At 32.5% G+C, this 23,045-nt stretch overlaps 1 protein-coding gene across 1 annotated transcript in view; it reads right to left on the bottom strand.

Annotated features, from left to right (window-relative positions):
- LOC139493391 (serine-protein kinase ATM-like) overlaps nucleotides 1-23,045 on the bottom strand; it is a 98,113-nt gene that overhangs the window by 57,659 nt on the left and 17,409 nt on the right. The window contains exons 19-36 of the mRNA XM_071281765.1: nucleotides 22,496-22,565; nucleotides 20,825-20,955; nucleotides 14,945-15,059; nucleotides 14,372-14,542; nucleotides 13,607-13,767; nucleotides 12,448-12,700; nucleotides 11,998-12,101; nucleotides 11,293-11,419; nucleotides 10,016-10,230; nucleotides 8,538-8,637; nucleotides 7,069-7,149; nucleotides 6,129-6,287; nucleotides 4,648-4,774; nucleotides 3,697-3,934; nucleotides 2,915-3,062; nucleotides 2,542-2,727; nucleotides 551-722; nucleotides 176-266 (exon numbers count right to left, since the gene is read on the bottom strand). Coding sequence (XP_071137866.1) covers nucleotides 176-266; nucleotides 551-722; nucleotides 2,542-2,727; nucleotides 2,915-3,062; nucleotides 3,697-3,934; nucleotides 4,648-4,774; nucleotides 6,129-6,287; nucleotides 7,069-7,149; nucleotides 8,538-8,637; nucleotides 10,016-10,230; nucleotides 11,293-11,419; nucleotides 11,998-12,101; nucleotides 12,448-12,700; nucleotides 13,607-13,767; nucleotides 14,372-14,542; nucleotides 14,945-15,059; nucleotides 20,825-20,955; nucleotides 22,496-22,565 — 2,649 coding nt within the window. The remainder of the gene's footprint in view (nucleotides 1-175; nucleotides 267-550; nucleotides 723-2,541; nucleotides 2,728-2,914; nucleotides 3,063-3,696; nucleotides 3,935-4,647; nucleotides 4,775-6,128; nucleotides 6,288-7,068; nucleotides 7,150-8,537; nucleotides 8,638-10,015; nucleotides 10,231-11,292; nucleotides 11,420-11,997; nucleotides 12,102-12,447; nucleotides 12,701-13,606; nucleotides 13,768-14,371; nucleotides 14,543-14,944; nucleotides 15,060-20,824; nucleotides 20,956-22,495; nucleotides 22,566-23,045) is intronic.

Genomic DNA, 23,045 nt, shown 5'->3' on the forward strand with positions numbered 1-23,045 from the left:
ACGCAATCTAAGTATGGTTCAATATTTTAACCCATTCAAATGTTGTAGTTTGCTGATTCAATGTGATTGTTGATTCTGTGTACAAAACTGGTATCGCATTTAAGAAGTTTAGAACTAGATTAACCAGAATCTAGAATGGGTATGTTTTCCCTTATCTAACTACTTGAATATATACCCTTGTTTTGGTCTGTCTTGCTGCCTTAAATACTGAACCACATTCAACATACTTCTTACTGAATCTTTGTTTCTGCACACTTCACTTACATCTGTAGTAAAAAAAAATATCCATATTAAAAAAGATAAATGTGATAATATCAAATTAATATCAGAGTTTGCAATTTTCCCTCTACTTTATTAATACATACATATCCTGAACATTTCAACCTTAACAAATTCTTTATACAAAGATCACTGAATTCACATTTCTAAAAATGTATAAATATATTTAATTGAGTTTTATATAAACTAACACCATCAAATAATCAAAATACATGATTTTAAATACTATAAACATCAATAAAAATGGTAAATTGATTAATATATTACTAACCTCTTGATGACATTGACAAGGCTGAATATGACCTTGAGTTACTACTATCTTGTTCACAGTGAGAAGAGAAGAATCTTCTGATATGACTTGACAGTACGTCTCTGTGTATAGGCTGGTCTTGTAGTAATAAATCATGGATCACTAATGGTAGAACAATCTCACTAAACCTCGTCTGAAATCAAGTCAGAAATAATAAAATCATGGATCACTTATGGTAGAACAGTCTCACTAAACCTAGTCTGAAATCAAGTCAGAAATAATAAAATCATGGATCACTAATGGGAGAACAATCTCACTAAACCTTGTCTGAAATCAAGTCAGAAATAATAAAATCATGGATTACTAATGGTAGAACAGTCTCACTAAACCTTGTCTGAAATAAGTCAGAAATAATAAAATCATGGATCACTAATGGAAGAACAATCTCACTAAACCTAGTCTGAAATAAGTCAGAAATAATAAAATCATGGATTACTAATGGTAGAACAGTCTCACTAAACCTTGTCTGAAATAAGTCAGAAATAATAAAATCATGGATCACTAATGGTAGAACAATCTCACTAAACCTTGTCTGAAATCAAGTCAGAAATAATAAAATCATGGATTACTAATGGTAGAACAGTCTCACTAAACCTTGTCTGAAATAAGTCAGAAATAATAAAATCATGGATCACTAATGGAAGAACAATCTCACTAAACCTTGTCTGAAATAAGTCAGAAATAATAAAATCATGGATCACTAATGGATGAACAATCTCACTAAACCTTGTCTGAAAGAAGTCAGAAATAATAAAATCATGGATCACTAATGATAGAACAATCTCACTAAACCTTGTCTGAAATCAAGTCAGAAATAATAAAATCATGGATCATTAATGGTAGAACAATCTCACTAAATCTTGTCTGAAATCAAGTCAGAAATAATAAAATCATGGATCACTTATGGTAGAACAGTCTCTCTAAACCTAGTCTGAAATCAAGTCAGAAATAATAAAATCATGGATCACTAATGGTAGAACAGTCTCACTAAACCTAGTCTGAAATCAAGTCAGAAATAATAAAATCATGGATTACTTATGGTAGAACTATCTCACTAAACCTAGTCTGAAATAAGTCAGAAATAATAAAATCATGGATCACTTATGGTAGAACAGTCTCACTAAACCTTGTCTGAAATAAGTCAGAAATAATAAAATCATGGATCACTAATGGTAGAACAGTCTCACTAAACCATGTCTGAAATCAAGTCAGAAATAATAAAATCATGGATCACTAATGGTAGAACAGTCTCACTAAACCTTGTCTGAATCAAGTCAGAAATAATAAAATCATGGATCACTAATGGTAGAACAGTCTCACTAAACCTCGTCTGAAATAAGTCAGAATTACCTATCTCTAAAACTGCTCACATAATAATAAATCATGGATCACTAATGGTAGGACAATCGCACTAAACCTGGTCTGCAATAATTCAGATATGCATTAAACCTGGTCTTGTAATAAAATATTATGGATCATTAATGGAAGAATCCACTCACTAAATTTGGTCGGAAATAAGTCAGAATAACATGTGATTAAACCTGGTCTGAAATAAGTCATAACTTATAAGTATGTAACACAACAAACTATACAAGGCGAACTTGGTATTTATATCTTCAATTTGTCATAAACTTAGTCTGAATAAGAAATATTACTAGCAATAGAATATCATGACAACTAAATGTGAGTAAAAACCTTTTACATTTTCTCCATAACAATTTTTTACATTATATTTATTTTATGTACAATGAACTGTGTGCTTCTTAATCCTATGTTTAAACTGAATTGGTCATGTCTATTTTGGATAGCTTTACCAAAAATCAGATGAAACACAAGAACTTCTGGCTGTAGGACACCCTACCTCCCCTTCACTATATTTCTATAATCAGTAAAACATGAAGTTGGGGCCAGAACAATGCCATCGGTTGTTCAATTCTAATTAAAATAAGTACCTTAATCATACAAATTGGCTGCAATCTGCTGAGAACTTCATCTTGTACACCTGCATTAATTAATGTACAAGTGAGATTGTGTATCCAGTTATCATGGGAACTATCAGGTGGTGTCCACAAGGTTTCCATATCAACAATCCGCTGGAATTCCTCTACACTAAGAGAGTCTTCTTTGATAGATTGAAACTACAAGAAACAAAAGGTCAAACTTACCACATACATCTGACCTCAACATTAATTTTGTCTTTACAAAACATTTTCTAAAACTGTTGTCATTTTATAAGTAAACAAATTCTTTAATTCATATAAAAAATTTCAAAATGCGAGTTTAAATTATTATTGTGATTATAACCCTGTCCACTAAATGACATACCTTTTTCCTAGGTCTAAATGGATGTAGATACTGGAACAGGAAGTCTTTATCTCCTAATCTCTCCCTGTATAGATTGGCAAACTCTATCCCTGTCTTAGTACTCAGTAATGTCTTCAACACATTGGATGCTGCCTCTACTACAGACATACTAAAACAAAAGGAATGATAAATAATATTTAAAAATTACATATGATACTGATATTGTCAGTCATTATAAAAAAAACATCATCTCAAATTGGTCTTAATATTCAGGAATTTTAATTACATTCTTAAAATGACCAATCAAATAAGCACCATATCAATTAATGCATGTCCCATTACATATAAAAAAGAAGATGTAGTATGATTGCCAATGAGACAACTATCCACAAAAGACCAAAATGACACAGACATTAACAACTATAGGTCACCGTACGGCCTTCAACAATGAGCAAAGCCCATACCGCATAGTCAGCTATAATAGGCCCTGATAAGACAATTTAAAACAATTCAAACGAGAAAACTAATGTTAATTTGATCTTTTAGTTTAAAGTTTGTTTTATCTTTAATATTTTTTCATTCTCTTTACTGTTGATTCCTTTATTTATGCCAATATCAATTTTAGTGGATTGTGGAAAAATTGCATTGTCGTGGATATTCAATGTCATGCTTTTCAAGAAAATCTGCATAAATTCCTTTAGGATATTTCAAATTTGTTAAACATTTTATATTTGAGGTTATGCAAGTATCCACAAAATCCACGAAATGTGGTTTCCAACCATTATAGTACACTGATGACTTACTCATTATCTACAAGGTACTGGTTTAACATGTGGAATATTTTGCAATAATTCTGTAAGTTTCCAGTAAATAAACTGACAACTTGGTCTACTGTATCTTCAACCCTGGGCAAACCATTTTGTTCTAAATCTACAGGTCCAATCTCTCCTAAACATTTAGATATCTCTAGAGTTACTTCCTCCTTAGCTCCTTGGTACACTTGTACTAATTTACATATCAGCTGACAAATAATGGCCTTTTCTGTTTAAAATAAAAAAATATACAATTACAAAACACTGTATTATTCCAGCAAATAACTAAATTTGATGTATAGATAAGATTTGAATTAGTTGACAGTTAGGAAAGATGTCAGATGTCGCAATCACTACAAATAATTAAATCAAGGTTAAATGATTACTCCTACACTTTTTAACATTAATTTTAATTTGATAAAACAGTTTTTGAAAAAAGTTGTTTTATGGTCAAGTTACTTTAATGCTTGGTAATCTGAGATTGATATGAAGTCAGATGAAAAGAGAGTGACCATGGGCCGAATAAATTGTTGTTAAGCACCATTGTAGCTACTTTATATTTATTTACTACATTACTTCTACCTTTTGTCAAAATGTGATAAAATTAGACATTTTAAAAATCAAAAAGTTTATAATTTGAATAAACTATTTTGTAAGTCTAAGAACCACAACTCCAGAAAACATTGCTCAATTGGAACACACTCAAATTTCATCTGTAAATTCTTATTCTATGATCATATAAAAATACCAAATCAAATCACTTTTAAGGCATTGCATGGTCACCTTCATCTTCAACAGAAGTAGAATACAAAACTAATGTAATTGTCAAAAAAACACCCAGAGATATCATCTAAGCTTGTACTGTATAAATCTCCCCACCTCAATACCAAATTACTTTTCTTAATAGAAGTTATGTTAACCTGCTACAAAAAATCTTCCTACCTGTATCTTGAGATGTAAACTGACACAGCTGTTTTCTATTCTCATGAAGCTTTTGAGACAGATGTTGTAATCCTTCTTTCCTCACATTACTAATTGAACTGGCAGAGCTCATAAAATGATTGATTTCCTAAAACAAATTAAAAAATTAAAAGGAAATAAAAGGCAATTTATCAATGTATTGCAAACAATATTTGTTGTACTGTGCATCAAGAATAAATCATTGAAAATATGTGTACACCCTTCTGTCTCAACATTACTAAGTTGCTTTCCTAAATATACTAAATGACAATCTAAGCAACTATAAGTTAGTCTAAAGTTGAACACATAATGTTGATCTTTTCTGGTTCTGTTCTTCACTGACATACACCTATTATCCAATTTCAGGAGAATAATCTACTCTCATAAGAATTTCATTACTGGTACAGTAGAGGAAGACAATTCACAATGTTTTAAAGATAAAGTAGGAATAAATGTACAGAAATTGTCCTTTCAAGACATATGAGGTATTCATTGGTGAATATCTATAAAAAAAAATCTAGTTGACCTTTGGCTTTACTTAAAAGGTGTCAGCAAAGTTTTGAATACCTTAACCTGTTCTTCTAGCCATTAATTAAGCTCATTGGTTTCAATGTTGGCTTTTACTTTTCTCCATAAGAATGTGTGTCTTTAAAGCATACAATGTTGGCTTTTACTTTTCTCCATAAGAATGAGTGTCTTTAAAGCATACAATGTTGGCTTTTACTTTTCTCCATAAGAATGTGTGTCTTTAAAGCATACAATGTTGGCTTTTACTTTTCTCCATAAGAATGTGTGTCTTTAAAGCATACAATGTTGGCTTTTACTTTTCTCCATAAGAATGTGTGTCTTTAAAGCATACAATATTGGCTTTTACTTTTCTCCATAAGAATGAGTGTCTTTAAAGCATACAATGTTGGCTTTTACTTTTCTCCATAAGAATGTGTGTCTTTAAAGCATACAATGTTGGCTTTTACTTTTCTCCATAAGAATGTGTGTCTTTAAAGCATACAATGTCGGCTTTTACTTTTCTCCATAAGAATGTGTGTCTTTAAAGCATACAATGTTGGCTTTTACTTTTCTCCATAAGAATGTGTGTCTTTAAGGCATACAATGTTGGTTTTTACTTTTCTCCATAAGAATGTGTCTTTAAAGCATACAATGTCGGCTTTTACTTTTCTCCATCAGAATGTGTGTCTTTAAAGCATACAATGCTGGCTTTTACTTTTCTCCATCAGAATGTGTGTCTTTAAAGCATACAATGCTGGATTTTACTTTTCTCCATAAGAATGTGTTTCTTTAAAGCATACAATGTTGGCTTTTACTTTTCTCCATAAGAATGTGTGTCTTTAAAGCATACAATGTTGGCTTTTACTTTTCTCCATAAGAATGTGTGTCTTTAAAGCATACAATGTTGGCTTTTACTTTTCTCCATCAGAATGTGTGTCTTTTTAAAGCATACAAACCTTAACTAGATTAAATGGTCCACCAGCATATTTCAGTCGTCTGTGTAATGTTGACAGCTGTAGAAACTTCTCCTCACTAGGGAATGGGTCTAATGAGATTATAGCTTGACGTAGTGATATATAGTTGTCTATGATCAGTAACTGTAACAGTAGGTTAGCCTGAAAGAGACATTAAAAACTTTCTCCTCACTAGGGAATGGGTCTAATGAGATTATAGCTTGACGTAGTGATATATAGTTGTCTATGATCAGTAACTGTAACAGTAGGTTAGCCTTAAAGAGACATTAAAAACTTTCTCCTCACTAGGGAATGGGTCTAATGAGATTATAGCTTGACGTAGTGATATATAGTTGTCTATGATCAGTAACTGTAACAGTAGGTTAGCCTGAAAGAGACATTAAAAACTTTCTCCTCACTAGGGAATGGGTCTAATGAGATTATAGCTTGACGTAGTGATATATAGTTGTCTATGATCAGTAACTGTAACAGTAGGTTAGCCTGAAAGAGTCATTACTTTTTTTTAGGCTATTAAAACTTTGCAGTAGATTCAGGACATTAGACAAGCATGTTTACAATAATATGATGGCTAAATGTTAAAGTTTTTATTGTTTAGTAACATTTATTCAAATCATTATGTGAATATATATCATTATACTTTTCATGACAGTTTAAAAGCCTAAGTATCTACTAAACTAAAACCAAAAGGTTTTATATTTTAGAATTTAACTAGATTTTAACTAATTACATAAGTTAAAATCATTTTTTTAATCCATATCTTTTTTTTTTACATGAAAATCTATTGGTAATTGATTCTGAAGCAATAATAGAACTGCAGTGAACAATGCTCAATACTGAGTAAAAAGTAAGATTCTCATCTGGTTTTAAACTTGATTGAGGTTTTTAACAAGGGCTTATTAAGCAAGACATTAATTGAAGTTACCTCATTTGCTATATCTTCTGCATCTGATGTGGCCATCTTTACAATGTTACCAACAATGAAAGGCAGGTATTTACTTAGTTCCTGAAAAATAGAATCATGATTATTGTAAAGTTATTGAATGTAAAGAAATGTTTTCAGCAAAATAAAAGCTTAACAATACCTTCTTTATTTAAGGAATGACTGTAATATTTTTTCTGTCTATGAAGAAATAACATAAAAAATGTGGTGCACACTGAATAATGCGCGTAGCGGGTTATTTCACAGTGTGCACCACATTTTTTATATTATTTCGAATAGACAGAAAAATATTACAGTCATTTCTTATAATTTAATTCTAAATTCCATTTTAAACCGTAGAAAACCATGAAAAAACGTTGATGACATCACGGTCACATGACTAAATTATGTTTATGGGCTAATAACAAAATAACGCCAGCCAATCAGAAGACGCGTTACATCCAAAATTAAATTATTGTATAATCAACAAATTTTTACCCATTTTCAATTTGAATGTAGCTTTAAGATCAGATGAGCAAACATATTCTCTGCACACTATATACTTTAGATTATTATTGTATTCATTTTATGAATGCAAAAACTGTGGCAAATTCTCATTGACTTTAAAACCCTTTCCTCTATTGAAATATTTGTTTTGCATACTTCATTCGCATAGGATTTTTCAACAAAATATAGAAAATATGCTTTAAAGTATGAATGCATTGCGAAAAACAAATATTCCAGACTAAAAAAATAATTTATTGTTAAATGTCTTCTTAAAAGGTAAAACCACGGTAGGTATAGTGTCCAGCTAGGATCGTGGTTTTTCGAGTGATTTAATCGGGCTTTTTCAAGTGTGACCACTTCCCTTACCAAACAATAAGTTTTTGCAGCAAGTTTGCAGCAAACATTGCCGCAAGCTTGCAGTAAACGTTTGCTGCAAACATAATTATGCAAATTAGATTTGCTGCAATTGTTTGTTGCAAACTTGCGACAAACTTGCAGGAAGTATACATATACCAATGTCATGTGTGTAGACGCATTCAATTTATCTCTTTCAAATTACACAGCAACATTTTTAAAAAGTCAATTCCTGTCTTTATACAACCAGTATTTAAAAGAATTCTTGCAAACTCATGAAATTTAAGGAAATACATACATATCAAATAAATTTTAGTCTGATATTCTTATGAATATCCTTTTCATTTTCGATACAAATTTTATTAAGTCTGATGCAGACACTTTGTAGTCAAAGCCATCCAACTGAGGTACTACACAGGCGTCTAAAGGCGTCATTATGGAGTAAAGGGGGTGGCGTCAAAAGGCGTCATTATGGAGGAAAGGGTTAATTAAGCTGCCATAACATTTATTAACAAATCAAATATATACCTTGACCAGTACATCATAAATGATAAATACATGCATAATAATAAAGATATTAAAGAATAGAGTTGAAAATTTGCAACACATACATCAGGACAAGTTTCCAGTCCTACAGTACATATCTCCTTCAGTAGCTGTAACGACATAAAGATGATGTTCTTACTGTATCCACAATCACTGATAACGTTCCTGGAAAACATCATGTATATAATTTTAATACAACATTTGAAAATACTGTGGTATCATATAAAGTTATAATTGGACATACCGTAGAAAGGCTTGTATAGTTCGCACTGGTACATAGTCCACACCCCCTTTTCCCCATGAAATTTTAGGTAAAAAAAACTTTTTGTAACTGTTAAAATGTTTTCCATCATCAAACAAGCTGAAACTGCTTGTTAATAATTCTAAAAAGCTTCATTATTATTAAAATAAGTTTAATTCACTTAAAAAAACAATTTAGAAACTTGTGTATGTTTAAACAGGAAGTTTAAAAAGCATGTGTAGAAGAAATTTAACGGTGAGAGTCGAAATCGGTACATAACAGATAGCACTTTTACACGACTTTGAAAGTGAAACAGTTCCATCCTTTTGTAAAACAGTCCTAAATATACCTATCACATTAATGTTTGAAGGGTCTTAAGCTAATACAACGAACCATATTAGTCAGTATGAAATACCAAAACGGAACGCACAATAGACGGTTTGTAGTTTTACAAATTCTAAGCTAGTTTAAAGTTGTCTTTTTCAATCTGTTTGTATCGTTTTAATCAAGTAGATACCAGTTTATTCCAACCAATACATTGAAAAGGAATGGGAAATTAGTAATGAAGGGTTTAGTTTTTATATTTATCAGTTTTAATTTGATATTGAATAGAAATAACTTATTAATATGAATGAGTTAAAATTATCAGTTTGAAAAATGATAAGAGCGCCCTCTACAATATCAATAACAAAGATGGCAGAAAGTAAACAAACCACCTCGCCTGTGAAATTGATTTTTTTCTCTTATTGCTTGCTTATTATACTCTATTATGAGTCTGCACCCCTTCTGGAAGGTCCAATTTTGAAGAATAAAACCGCGGACTATACACACCTTTCTACGGTAACTGAAGAAAGGTAAAAGTGACACTAACCAAATTTGTACTTGATTTGAGTTTTGCAGTCATAAAAAAGTATGGTGTAAAAGTTTCATTACATTTAATTTGATAAAGGCAACTAAAGAAAGAGAAATGAAACAAAAAATTCAGCATTTTTTTCCATATGTAAAGGGTATAACTCTAGAACAATTAATGTTACAACACCAACATTCAAACTTGGTCTGTGTTTTGTGGTATTCAACATTGCAAATAAGAATCATAACATTTGGTTGAGGCAAACTAAATTTAGAGAATGGAAACCAAATTTGGGACGTATGGACATACATACGTACAGACAGACAAGGGTAAAACTTAATGCCCCCTCTGCTAATGTGGGCATAAAAATAATATTAAATTCGCTTCTAAAAATTAGGACTGTTTAGTTTACTTTCATATGTGTGCTTGTGGAAGATCTGCAGACTACTTACTGATAAATCATGATAACATCATTAGCAATGTAAACCAATCTATGGATTGTCTCCCTTAGAACATAAGCCCAACTTCCTCCTAGCTGTTGGCTGAACTCCCTCAGAAGTAATTTAACAAACAGCTGATACATGAGAAATAACCTTCTCTTCTCATGAAGTCTGTGTTCTGTGTTAAGTTTCATAGAAATATCCAAAAGAATCTTCTGAATAGAATCCTTCAATAAATATAATATTGGAACATTTGATAAGATTTTCAAACTGAAATCCATTTTAGTTTTTAAGCACTGTTCATGCTGCAGAAAGAACCTGTATACAATAGAATACAACCCATTTAAATTTTTATTTTTATAAATATGGTCAAATCCATGTTCTGCAATTGGAACAGCAAATATCATCAATGTTGTCAAACTACATAAAGAAGTGCATCATTACGATTCAAAATACTGTGTCTAGAAATCTAGTCTGTAGATCTATAGATTTTTCCATTTATAAATGGACATAACTGGAGATCAATGAAAGTGACTATACCCAAATTTGAACCTGATCTTTGTTTGGCTGTAAAAAAGTGGTTTTTTTAAAGTTTCAAATCATTTGGTTGAGGAAAACTAAAGTTGAAGTGTGGAAAATTCCAATTTGGCAATTTTTACATTTATAAAAGGGATATAACTGGAGATCAGTGAAAGTGATGCACCCAATATCAATCTTGAATTGTGCATTTGGTTGTGGAAAAGTAAAGTTCAGTTTCCACACTTTAACATTGCCAAACTTCATTTTTTGTATACAGTAAAGTCCCTGCTTTTTTAAAATTAGTAAAGAAAACATTATGTCAGATATAAACATAAAGTAAAAAAAAGTAAAAAGGAGTGTCTGGTGTTCTAAATTATAATCCTGGTACCTTTGATAACTTTGTACATACTTAAGTTTTTCTGAAAATTCATCAAATCCAGTCACTCAATTATCAACATTTCCATATTATAAAGTGTAGATAGATTAATGAAAAGAAATAATGATGCAGTTGAAGTAAAACAATATGGTAAATGCTTCTGTATTTTCCCCTTCTTTTAAGTAGATCTTCATCATTTAAATTTGGCATATAAAGCAAAAGCAAGCAATCAACAGATTCTGTAAAATAATTTCAACAATTCTCTGACTTGTTATGGAAGTCATGAGTTTTGATATTTTTTTTCAAGGTAGAAGGTACACAATTACTTGATATTTTTGCCCATAGAAAATTCAATGGTTTCTTAAATTTTGTAGTTAGATAAATCTAAAGTTACCTGATTTTTTGACAGCACATCAACTAATGTCCTTGCATTCCCAGAGAAACTGTTGGTTACATAGTCTAGAGTACATCTGATCATGAACGGGTTGTAACATGGTGGGTTAGGCTCAGGATCAATATTTCTATAAATAGAAAACATGCATTTGAGACACTTAAGAGAGGTGCATCATTAACTCAAATATACTTATAATTCAGTACTTATCATTCTATCAATGGTGTGTGATAATGGAGTAGCTCAGAAATTGTGTTGAATTAAGGAAAGTCATGGATTAGAATATTCCTGATTGGTCAAGTAGTTATAATCAAAGATGTTTAATTTATTATACTCTTGAATTTCAAGCAGTCTTTGATCATTTTAATAGTTTAAATATAGTAACAGTCATTTAATGTAAAAGCAATATATATTATTTTTCTTGTTGAAAAAAATCTACACAGGTTCAATTGCGTAATGATTCCTATTAAAATAACAGGTAAACTAGATTTGAGAAACAGGCTAACATGCCCCTCTTTTTATATTTCATGCATTTTTTTTAACTTCTCAATATAATCAGTTATAGGTATTTCGTTTTCACTAAACAAATGGATCATGACATAAAATGACTGAAATAAAAAATACAATGTTTAATTTAACTGTATTTTATGGTAATTTATGACTTGGTTTTATATCCAAGTTAAATTGTTTTCTAATTAATTACATTACCTTATACTTCCAGTTTTAACAAAATCTTCCTCTGGATCATATAAACACTTCAATATGTTTACCACAATTTCATCTAAACAGGTTACAATGGTCTTTTCTACAACCTGTGACAAAATTTATACAATCAATTCCAATATGCAGTGAAAGTGATGCCACCCCAATTTCAACTTGAAGTTGATCTGTGTTTGGTGGTAAAAAGGTTTGTTTATAAGTTTCATTATGTTTGTTTGAGGACTGAAAATGCATGAAATATTAACAAAACTACATTTAAGCAAAATACAAATCAATTAATCATTATTATAGAATGTGCAAGTTCTATGTCATTTGGTCTCTGGTGGAGATTTGTCTCATCGGCGATCATACCACATCTTCTGAATTTTATATTGTTACAATTTCTCTCTTTATCATAATAAAGTTATTGTATATATACAATTTACACATAATTATTACCTCTTTGGTGGCCTCCTTTGTAAGTAAATCGTAACAAGCTGTAGCATGAGCTGTCCTTTTCTTCAAAGTTTCATCACTTGGTGCATTCCCAGTGTCGGCTACGGCAAACAATGGTAGCATGTATATCACTGTATGGGGAATACACTGTCTCAGGATTGGTTCCCAGGAGGCTTTTATTTCAGTAACTACTTCCTTTGCATCTAAGACATTCTTTTTCATTATTAACTGTGGGATAATAACCAGATAAAAATCTCTGTAAAAAATCAATTTAAAATTGCAGTCTAAAACATTTTGATAGTTAACAGTAGAAATATTTTACTTATATGTAATATAAGTTTTGTTTTTACAAACAAGAGTATAATTAATATCTGGTGAAAGATGCTGACATCATTGACCACCTGTTTTAGTTTGAGAAAAATTTCTATGGTATTCTGAGGTTATGGAGTCTCACCAGGACAAACATTAATCTTTTCCTAATCAGATATATGTCACAAACAATTACTCTTGGTGAGGAAATGAAGATTATGATAACAGATCAATAAAATCTCTGTAAACAAGAATGTGTCCCAAGTACACGGATGCCCAACTCGCACTATCATTTTCTATGTTCAGTGGACCGTGAAATTGGGGTCAAAACTTTAATTTGGAATTAAAATTAGAAAGATCATATCATAGGGAACATGTGTACTAAGTTTCAAGTTCATTAGACTTCAACTTCTTCAAAAACTACCTTGACCAAAAACTTTAACCTGAAGCGAATGGACGCACAGACGGACGAAAGGAGGCACAGACCAGAAAACATAATGCCCCTCTACTATTGTAGGTGGGGCATAAAAATCAATTCAAAATTGCAGTCTTAAACATTTTGATAGTTAACAGTATAAAATTTCAGTTTATGACATGGTTAATTTTCACCTTTTTGATTATCTTTTTAAATCCATGCTAAAACATAATCTTTTTACAATAAACAATAAAATTTGCATCTCAACTGATATTTCATTTTTAATTTTTGTAAGTTTGGTATGCAGTAGAGAGGTTCCAAATAAAACAACATTTGCACACAAGTCTATGAGAGACCAAACAGATAGCAGAAATAGACTGTAAGAACTTTAAGTCTGCACGGTATAATGATAGGACACGTAACATTCACCATGTTTACCTGTAGAAGTTCTGTAGACTTGAACAGAATGCCAACTGGTATGGGAACTCAGCTACGGGATAATTTAACCCTAACCACTGGTTAAGAACATATGGTAGATGATAGGACATGTAATGGTGGCCATCTTTATAGCCAAGTAGACTGGATACTTTCTTTAAAACCTACAAAATATTGAAATAGAACTGAATACAATATAAAATTCTTACATACTGCAATCTTTTAAAATTTTAACATCTTCAAATTGATGTAAATATTGATTTCTTAAATTGTTTTCTCTGCATTACACGTCTTTTAAACTTTGTTTTAAAAATCCCATTATTTTCTTGATGTCTTTTGAATCATTTCCTTAAAACAAGAATAATCATAAATATTGTTATACTGAATACATTGTACCTTTACACTAACTGGTATTGCTTTGATTTTCAAATTTCTATTATCATTTCATTATTATAGTATAGCAACACAATAGTACTTGCACAGCCAGCACAGTTGTACATACAAGAAGTATAGAAATGGCCATTCTATTGGAAAATTCTTAGAATAATTTTCAGGTAAGACAAATGGTCACAGGAATAATTTAGAAATTATTGGAAATTTATTCCTGCCCTTAGACTAAAATCTGAATCTATTCTGCTATGGTAACAATAAACATGACTCCTGCTAGTGTACAGTGAGACCAACGTCAAATTCAACTTTATTTTATTTTATCTTTAATACATTTTGTACAATATAACTGTAAAATGAAAGTAGAAAATAATTATTTACATTGTGAACCTGTTTGATGTCAATATCACATTCTCTGACCAGCTGACATAAGGCAAATATTGCTTTGTTCTCACAGACAACACTAGAACACATGATATTCCCCACTGTAGTCAGAGCACTAGCCGTTCTGTTATTTTTTTCATCCTGAGCTCTTTCAGCAGTCAAACTACCCTGAAATCATATCACATAAATAAATTAGTTGAAAACGAAGAAAAACCATACCTCAGAAGACGTGCTTATTATCTTAAATTGACTTGTGACAACTAAAAAGTGATTAATGTCAAAACACATAATGAACAGCCCTGTGTGATGATTTTAGCCTGTCCAGTTTCTGTCCTACATGGACCTTCTTCGGTGGCAGAATGATGGATTAATATTGGTGGACTACTTAGTGTCTGAAAAAAGTCTGCATTTTCATCAAACTTATTTTAAACATACATTAATCATTAAATCTAATTTTGTGACCATTAAAATTATAGAACATGGTGGTCATTAAAAATCTTTCACAGACACAAACTATAGTGCTAGCTAAGTGTAATTTTTCTAAATGTAACAGTACTAAAACCAACTGACCTGTTTACTCTTAACATCAATGGTTTCATTAATGATGACATAGATCTGATCAAACAGCTGGTTCTGTTGATGTCTATTGATAGGAATGGGTTCTTCACAACCAGTAACATACAACCTGAAACAACATAAAGGGGGAGGTATGATATAGGTCTGATCAAACAGCTGGTTCTGTTGATGTCTACTGATAGGAATGGGTTCTTCACAACCAGTAACATACAACCTGAAACAAAATAAAGGGGGAGGTATGATATAGGTCTGATCAAACAGCTGGTTCTGTTGATGTCTATTGATAGGAATGGGTTCTTCACAACCAGTAACATACAACCTGAAACAACATAAAGGGGGAGGTATGATATAGGTCTGATCAAACAGCTGGTTCTGTTGATGTCTACTGATAGGAATGGGTTCTTCACAACCAGTAACATACAACCTGAAACAACATAAAGGGGGGGGTATGATATAGGTCTGATCAAACAGCTGGTTCTGTTGATGTCTACTGATAGGAATGGGTTCTTCACAACCAGTAACATACAACCTGAAACAACATAAAGGGGGAGGTATGATATAGGTCTGATCAAACAGCTGGTTCTGTTGATGTCTATTGATAGGAATGGGTTCTTCACAACCAGTAACATACAACCTGAAACAACATAAAGGGGGAGGTATGATATAGGTCTGATCAAACAGCTGGTTCTGTTGATGTCTACTGATAGGAATGGGTTCTTCACAACCAGTAACATACAACCTGAAACAACATAAAATAGGAGATATAATATGAGTCATAACTTGGCCACCGACATGCAAAATTACTAAACGACCTCTATTCCTTCAAATTTATGTTATATTTGCTGATAAATGAATAGTATCACATAATTTGGTAACTAATGTACAAAAAAAATTTTTTAATATCACCATGGCATCATGAACATGTTGATATTGATGTATTTTACAGGAAGTTTTCTACTCAGTTTCAAAATAACAAGCTTTTCATAACACTAGTATATATTGATAGGGGTTGAATAAAGGAACCAACAAAGCAAAAAAATTATATAGTTCAATGTGCTTGTTTTCAAGATATTAGCCATTGAAATTTTGCCAGGAAAATCTTCTCTCTTGATTTTTCATAGCTTTATCATTGACAAGTTAAAGTTCTCAAAAACGATTAAAAAAATAACAGGGATTTTATGATGGCTTATAATTAAACATATAAAAGATTTAATACTCCAAATTGACAACAACACTTCAATTGGTCTGCAATTTTATTTGCTATGGTCTACATGTTTCGCCTGCAAGGCAGGCTTCATCAGGACAATTTTTATACAGAAATTGAGCCCCTGAAGTACTCAAAGTGGTGCATTGAATTTGACGTCGTCATGGTGAGAGAAACAATGAAAAGTGAAAGTAGCAATACAGAGTTATAAATAGATAAGATAAATATAGAAAATTAAAGTTTGTATACAATGTAACTTGAGTTCGTTTTACTATTATATGATACATTAAATTGTTCTAAAGGCTTGGCATCTAATAGGACGAACTTCCCATGGTTCCTACCACTTCGCAAGGCTTCTCTTCCAACCTGGCCATAGTTGGAGGTTACTACTTCCCGGCGCGTCTGCAACAATAGGAAGATTATGATCGCCGCTGTGGATAATAAAATTTGTCAAAAACTGTTCCTTTGTTAATTATTTATTTGGTGACTCTATATAATTTTTGGATCGTCTGCAGTAGTTGGTCTGTATAATGGCATAGTTGTGAATTCCTAGTTTATTTAAGACCGGCGCCCGTGGTACGTTTCTTCTGCAATCATTTATATCTGCTATCATTTATAGATGTATAGGTGGTATCGGACATCTTGGTCATCTTGATTCAGTTGTTATTTCGTCGTAAGTATGGAATATTCCTTGGTCCATGTATATGCTGGTGGCCTGTAGATCGGCGCGTGTAGCAAGGCGGTTCCTTTCGGATGCAGGGGTTCACGCATAAATAATATTAAATTAAACACCTCGAGGTGAACCAACGCCTGTGTGAATCATTTCGATAGAGTCCCTGAAGTGGATACCTTGGTATGCAGGGTTGTCAAATTATGCAAATGAATGCAACATTAAAATAATACTCCAAATTGACAACAACACTTCAATTGGTCTGCATTAGATGCCAAGCCTTTAGAACAATTTAATGTATCATATAATAGTAAAACGAACTCAAGTTACATTGTATACAAACTTTAATTTTCTATATTTATCTTATCTATTTATAACTCTGTATTGCTACTTTCACTTTTCATTGTTTCTCTCACCATGACGACGTCAAATTCAATGCACCACTTTGAGTACTTCAGGGGCTCAATTTCTGTATAATCAAAGCGCTGTAAGCGCTGAAGGCAGTTAACCAAAAACCAAGACAACCATAATTATGAAAACTGTGGCAATGTTGCCTCAACATTAAACATTCATGTATAGTACATTCATGTTTATCTAATGATGTATTTATTAAGGCAAATAGTTTATATGTTATCAAGGTTTCAAAAGCAATGCATATATCAATGTATATTTTTTATGGTGAGTCTGCAGTGGTACAAGTTCCCAATGATTGCAGTTGTTCTACTTGGTAGTTAACCTTGGTTTTATTTGACTGCTAGAAGTTCAATTTGACGTAGTATGAACATGTAATAGTATGAATGGACTGGTTTCCCTGGAAAGAAAACTGAGTTTGTGTTCTATAGTACAAAAGTTATGAGACACGAATCAGACAAATGTTCACTACAACAGGGATCAAAGATGAGGTCTGACTGACTTGCCCATAGTAAATGTAAATGATTTGTTATTTTGTCCCATACATATGAATATATATAATTTAGGGATGGGGATCTCAACGGTTTTCAAGTTCTCAAACAGGTAGGGGTAGGCAGAGGATTTAGGGGGCAGGGGGCTTATATAGGTAATCACTGAAGCGTGACTGGAGCGGGCCCCTCTTAGGTCAGTCAGTGGGCCCCACTTATGAAAATTTCTTGATCCGCCACTGGGGGTAGGGTGAACCTAGGGACTTCCCCTACATTTCATTTTATTTGTTATATTGTCCCATACATGAATATATATGGTTTAGGGGTGGGGATCTCATTGGTTTCCAAGTTCTCAAACAGGAAGGGTAGGGTGACCCAAGGGACTTCCCTTATATTTCATTTGATTTGTTATATTGTCCCATACATGAGTAATATATATGGTTTAGGGGTAAGGATCTTGACCATTTCCAAGTTCTCAAACAGGAGGGTGAACAGTGACCTCAGGGACTTACCCTATCTTTCATCTGATTTGTTATATTGTCCCATACATGAATATATATGGTTTAGGGATGGGGATCTCGACCATTTTTAAATTCTAAAACAGGAGGGGTGGGGTGACCCCTAGCGACTCTTCCTATATTTCATTTGATTTTTCATATTGTCACAAACATGAATATATATGGTTAAGGGGTGTGGATCTCGACCGTTTCCAAGTTCTCAAACAGGAGGGGGTGGGGTATCTCCAGGGACTCCCCCTATATTTCATTTTTTATTTATTATATTGTCCTATACTTGAATATATGCAGGGGCGGATTCGGACAGGGGGGGGGGGGGGGGGGGGGGGTTGCGGGCTTGCACATCCTTAAATTTGCAAGCATGGGTTGTTCTCAGCTTAATAAAGAAAATTCCGATAATTTTACCTCAATTTTTTTTTAATAAGCTGAGAACAGCTCGGCGAAAATTTAAGTTTGCGCCCCTCCTAACCTAAAATCCTGGATCTGCCCCTCATATGGTTTAGGGGTGGGGAGCTCGACCGTTTCCAAGTTATCAAACAGGAGGGGGTAGAGTGGCCCAAAGAATGCCACCTATATATCATATGATTTACTTACATTAAGGTATATATAATATAGTTGCATTATTTGTGAAAATAAAGAATGAAACTTTCAGCTACTTTAATTGACCCTTCAAAATTGAGAAAAAACAAATAACCCCTCGAAATTGCAGTAATATGTTTACACTTTAAAAGCATCTCACATGCATTATCATCATTTATCATTTATAAAGAAAATTTAGACTGTGACCATGAACATGTATATTGTTAGATATACTGTTCCCAGCTGTCACGTTGTATTGGATCATTTTAAATTAAAATTTATCAAAAAGTAATTTTTAGTTTCTGAATAAAATATTTTTTAGCTTTTTCTTTCTTTTACATATATCTTTTGGTTTACAATACTAGTGTTTATATTCATTTACCATGCATAGATGTATTTTTTCACCTGCTTGGATTTATTTTGTAAATGATCGTCAAACCCGGAATTATCCTTATCCGCTTCCGGAATCGGATCCGATTTTGTAAAATTTTGTCTTCACGGCCGCCATTGTTGTGTGTTTACAATGTTGTTTTTGTCAATCAGATACGATTTTACTCGAATTTATACAATATTTGTCGGCGATTTTCTGTATAAAGCTAGCGGTTGAACAAAATGAACATCGCCGTCACGAATAATAATGATAAAAATAAGTTTTTAGCTCGTTTAATTGGAGACTTTGGTGAACATGGTGCCGAAAAGGTTTGCAAAGTAATTTCTTATTTTCTTTCAAATGTAAGGCGACTACGTCGGGCGTAGCTAGAAACCAACTATCCTAGTCGAAATTCCGCTTGCAAAAGTGGAAGGTCTCGGACCACCGCTAATTTGCACACCTGCCTCCAAATTGAAAAGCTACGAAAATTTCTTTTTCTAATTTGAAATTGCCGCCAACAGCATGAACAGTTGAATTATATAATAGACTACTGACGTAGTTGTACTACGTATTGATGACAAACAATATTCCTACGACTTTTGTCATTTGGGAAATCTAAACTGCTTGTCTTAAGAGATTTTCGGCGATTAAATATTTCATACAATTGTTCTTTGACATCTTAGCTAAAAGCACGAGTCATAATGAACTACACAAGGATTTTTAATAAGCACTACTTCCTATGTGTAACTTTATAACTTTTGGATAAATCGACGATCATTTAAGGTTTTTCTGGTCATTTTTTTTGTAATCCAGAATAAAAAGTATTAAAAAAGTGTTCAATTAGTTATATATAACATAGTAACAAGCTAGATAATAACAATGGCAAGTATTTCAGGATTTATTGGGTAGAACACAAATCTAGGGTGCTCGCATAATGCAGCTTAACTGCATAAAAATTGTCCTGATGAAGCCTGCCTTGCAGGCGAAACATGTAGACCATAGCAAATAAAATTGCAGACCAATTGAAGTGTTGTTGTCAATTTGGAGTATTATTTTAATGTTGCATTCATTTGCATAATTTGACAACCCTGCATACCAAGGTATCCACTTCAGGGACTCTATCGACATGATTCACACAGGCGTTGGTTCACCTCGAGGTGTTTAATATAAAAGATTTATAAAAGGAAAAATGGGGGTCAATGGGCAAAATTTTTTAAGGCATTCAAATGGATAAAACCAGAGGATCTTTGACCTTAATACATACCTACTGACATCTTGTGACAGATTCATTCTGACATCATGATTCAGGTCACACATGTCTATATTATCTGACCTTTGACCGTTTCATGAATGTGACCTACCGAATTAGACTATTTACCGGGTTGCTATAACATGAGCAACACGACGGGTGCCACATTTGGAGCAGGATCAGCTTACCCTTCCCCAGCAACTGAGATCATCCCTAGTTTTTGGTGGGGTTCGTGTTGCTTATTCTTTAGTTTTCTATGTTGTGTCATGTGTACTATTGTTTGTCTGTTTGTCCTTTTCATTTTTACCCATGGTGCTGTCTGTTTATTTTGGATTAATGTGTTTGACTGTCCCTCTGGTATCTTTCGTCCCTCTTTTTTAATACATACCTACTGACAGCCTGTGACGCATACATTCTGACATTATGACTCAGGTCACACATAGTCTGTATAAACTCAGTACTTATAGCTGACTGGTCTTCTTTTGTGGACAGCACAGCCCATTGTTGCTTTGGGTCTGCCTAAAAAAACATATTTTTTTTTTGTATTTCAATATACATGCTCCTTCATGCAAGTCAGTCTGTTTTACTAAAACTTATTGATCAGTGGTTGAAAGCCATTGATGATGGAGAAATTATAGATATTATCTTCCTAGATTTTAAAAAAGCATTTGATCTGGTAGATCACATTATCGTTCTTCAAAAACTGCAGTGCTACAAAATTTCAAATTTATCATGTAACTGGTTTAAATCATATCTATCTCATAGATTCCAACAAGTTGAAAATGGGACAATCAAGTCAAGGGCACTAGAAATAAAATATTGAGTACCTCAGGGCTCAATATTAGGCCCCCTTTTATTGTTATTGTTCATTAATGATTTGCCTCTTCATATAACCTCATCTCAAGCAGACCTCTATGCAGATGATACTACTATTCACTGCACAGGTTGTAGTCTCAATACCATCCAGGACAGCATTACAAATGATTTAGAAAGAATTGAAGAATGATGCAAGGGAAATAAGATGTATATAAATCCAACAAAAACTACATCTATGGTTATTGGTTCTAGACAGAAACTAGCAAAAACAGACCATGTTCTTAATTTGACTGTTGGTAACTCCCACATTAGAGATGTTAATGGGAAAAGCTCCTAGGGTTTTTTAATGATGAAAATCTTGAGTGAACAGCCCAAATTGACACTTTGTGCACAAAAATCAGTACTAGGCTAAATCTTTTGTCTAGGATAAAGAAATCCCTCCCCCTAAAAACACAAAAGTTATACTTTAATGGTTATATTCTCCCTATTTTGGATAACTGTTGTACAATTTGAGGAAAAAACAGTGATCAAAATACAAATAGATTAGATAAACTTCAAAAACGAGCAGCTAGAATTATTCTTGAACTTCCTTATGATACCCCATCTAATACAATGTTTAAAAAGTTATCATGGCTTCCATTTACTGATCGTGTAATTTACCACAAGGCCTTATATGTTCATAGATGTTTATATGGATCTGTCCCAGAATATTTGTCTATCAAAATCTCCTATGTTACAAATAAAAATGGAATACACCATAGATCAAATACTACCCAATTACTTAATATACCAAAGGCAAGAACAAACACATTTAGAAGATCTTTTTCATATTCTGGACCAACTTTATGGAATAAACCACCAGAAGCACTAAGACACATGTCAAACATAAATACTTTAAAAACAAACTGCTTTAAGTTTTTACTTGAAAATCCAGGAATTATTTAAATGATTATGTATCAATTTTGATTATGTTTTCTTATGTTTATCTTTAATTTGTTATGAAGAAATTGTGAGTGGAGTGTGAGAGCCCCAAGGGAGAATAGTGTTTGCACTAATTGAGCATACACTCTTGAAATAAAGATTATTATTTTATTACATCAAAATGATATGTTAACCACTTTTTGAAATTTAAAACTGAAAGTACTTTGTAAAAAGAATATTCTGTGTTTCATTTTTATTGATTTTCATTAATCTTGATTAAGATTTTTGCTATTCCATATCTGTCATCAACAATCAAACTTACCTCAATAAATGCCATCATACATTTAGCTGTAGTCAGTCGTACTTTGGACGAAAATGTGTCTTGTAGGTTCCTAGCAAAAAGATCACAGGGTATTAAAACAGAAAAACTGATTTCATCTTCAATGAGGAATGTGAATAGAAACCATGAAAGTATGAAAGTAACTAAAAACTATGAGGTCATCAAATAGGTTAAGGAAGGACGCCTCCGGGTGCAGGAATTTCTCGCTACATTGAAGACCTGTTGGTGACCTTCTGCTGTTGTTTTTTTCTATGGTCGGGTTGTTGTCTCTTTGGCACATTCCCCATTTCCATTCTCAATTTTAACTATGGGTTATTCAAAACTTACAAGACTAAGCAATTTTCTTTATCTCTGTTCTGTTTTGTTTTGAGAATTGAGTGCTTTTTTTTGTTATTTTATTGGGGTGTAAAATTGTAGATGGAAGCACATTTTATATGAAGCACAGAGGGTATTAGTAAATGAGGAAAAAGAGCCTCTGTCATCATCCTGAATTCTTTATTGAGTGACCTTCAGAAATTCCCTTGGAACTGCA

This window comes from Mytilus edulis, chromosome 10 (assembly GCF_963676685.1).
Source record: "Mytilus edulis chromosome 10, xbMytEdul2.2, whole genome shotgun sequence".
Classification (NCBI taxonomy): Eukaryota; Metazoa; Mollusca; class Bivalvia; order Mytilida; family Mytilidae; genus Mytilus; species Mytilus edulis.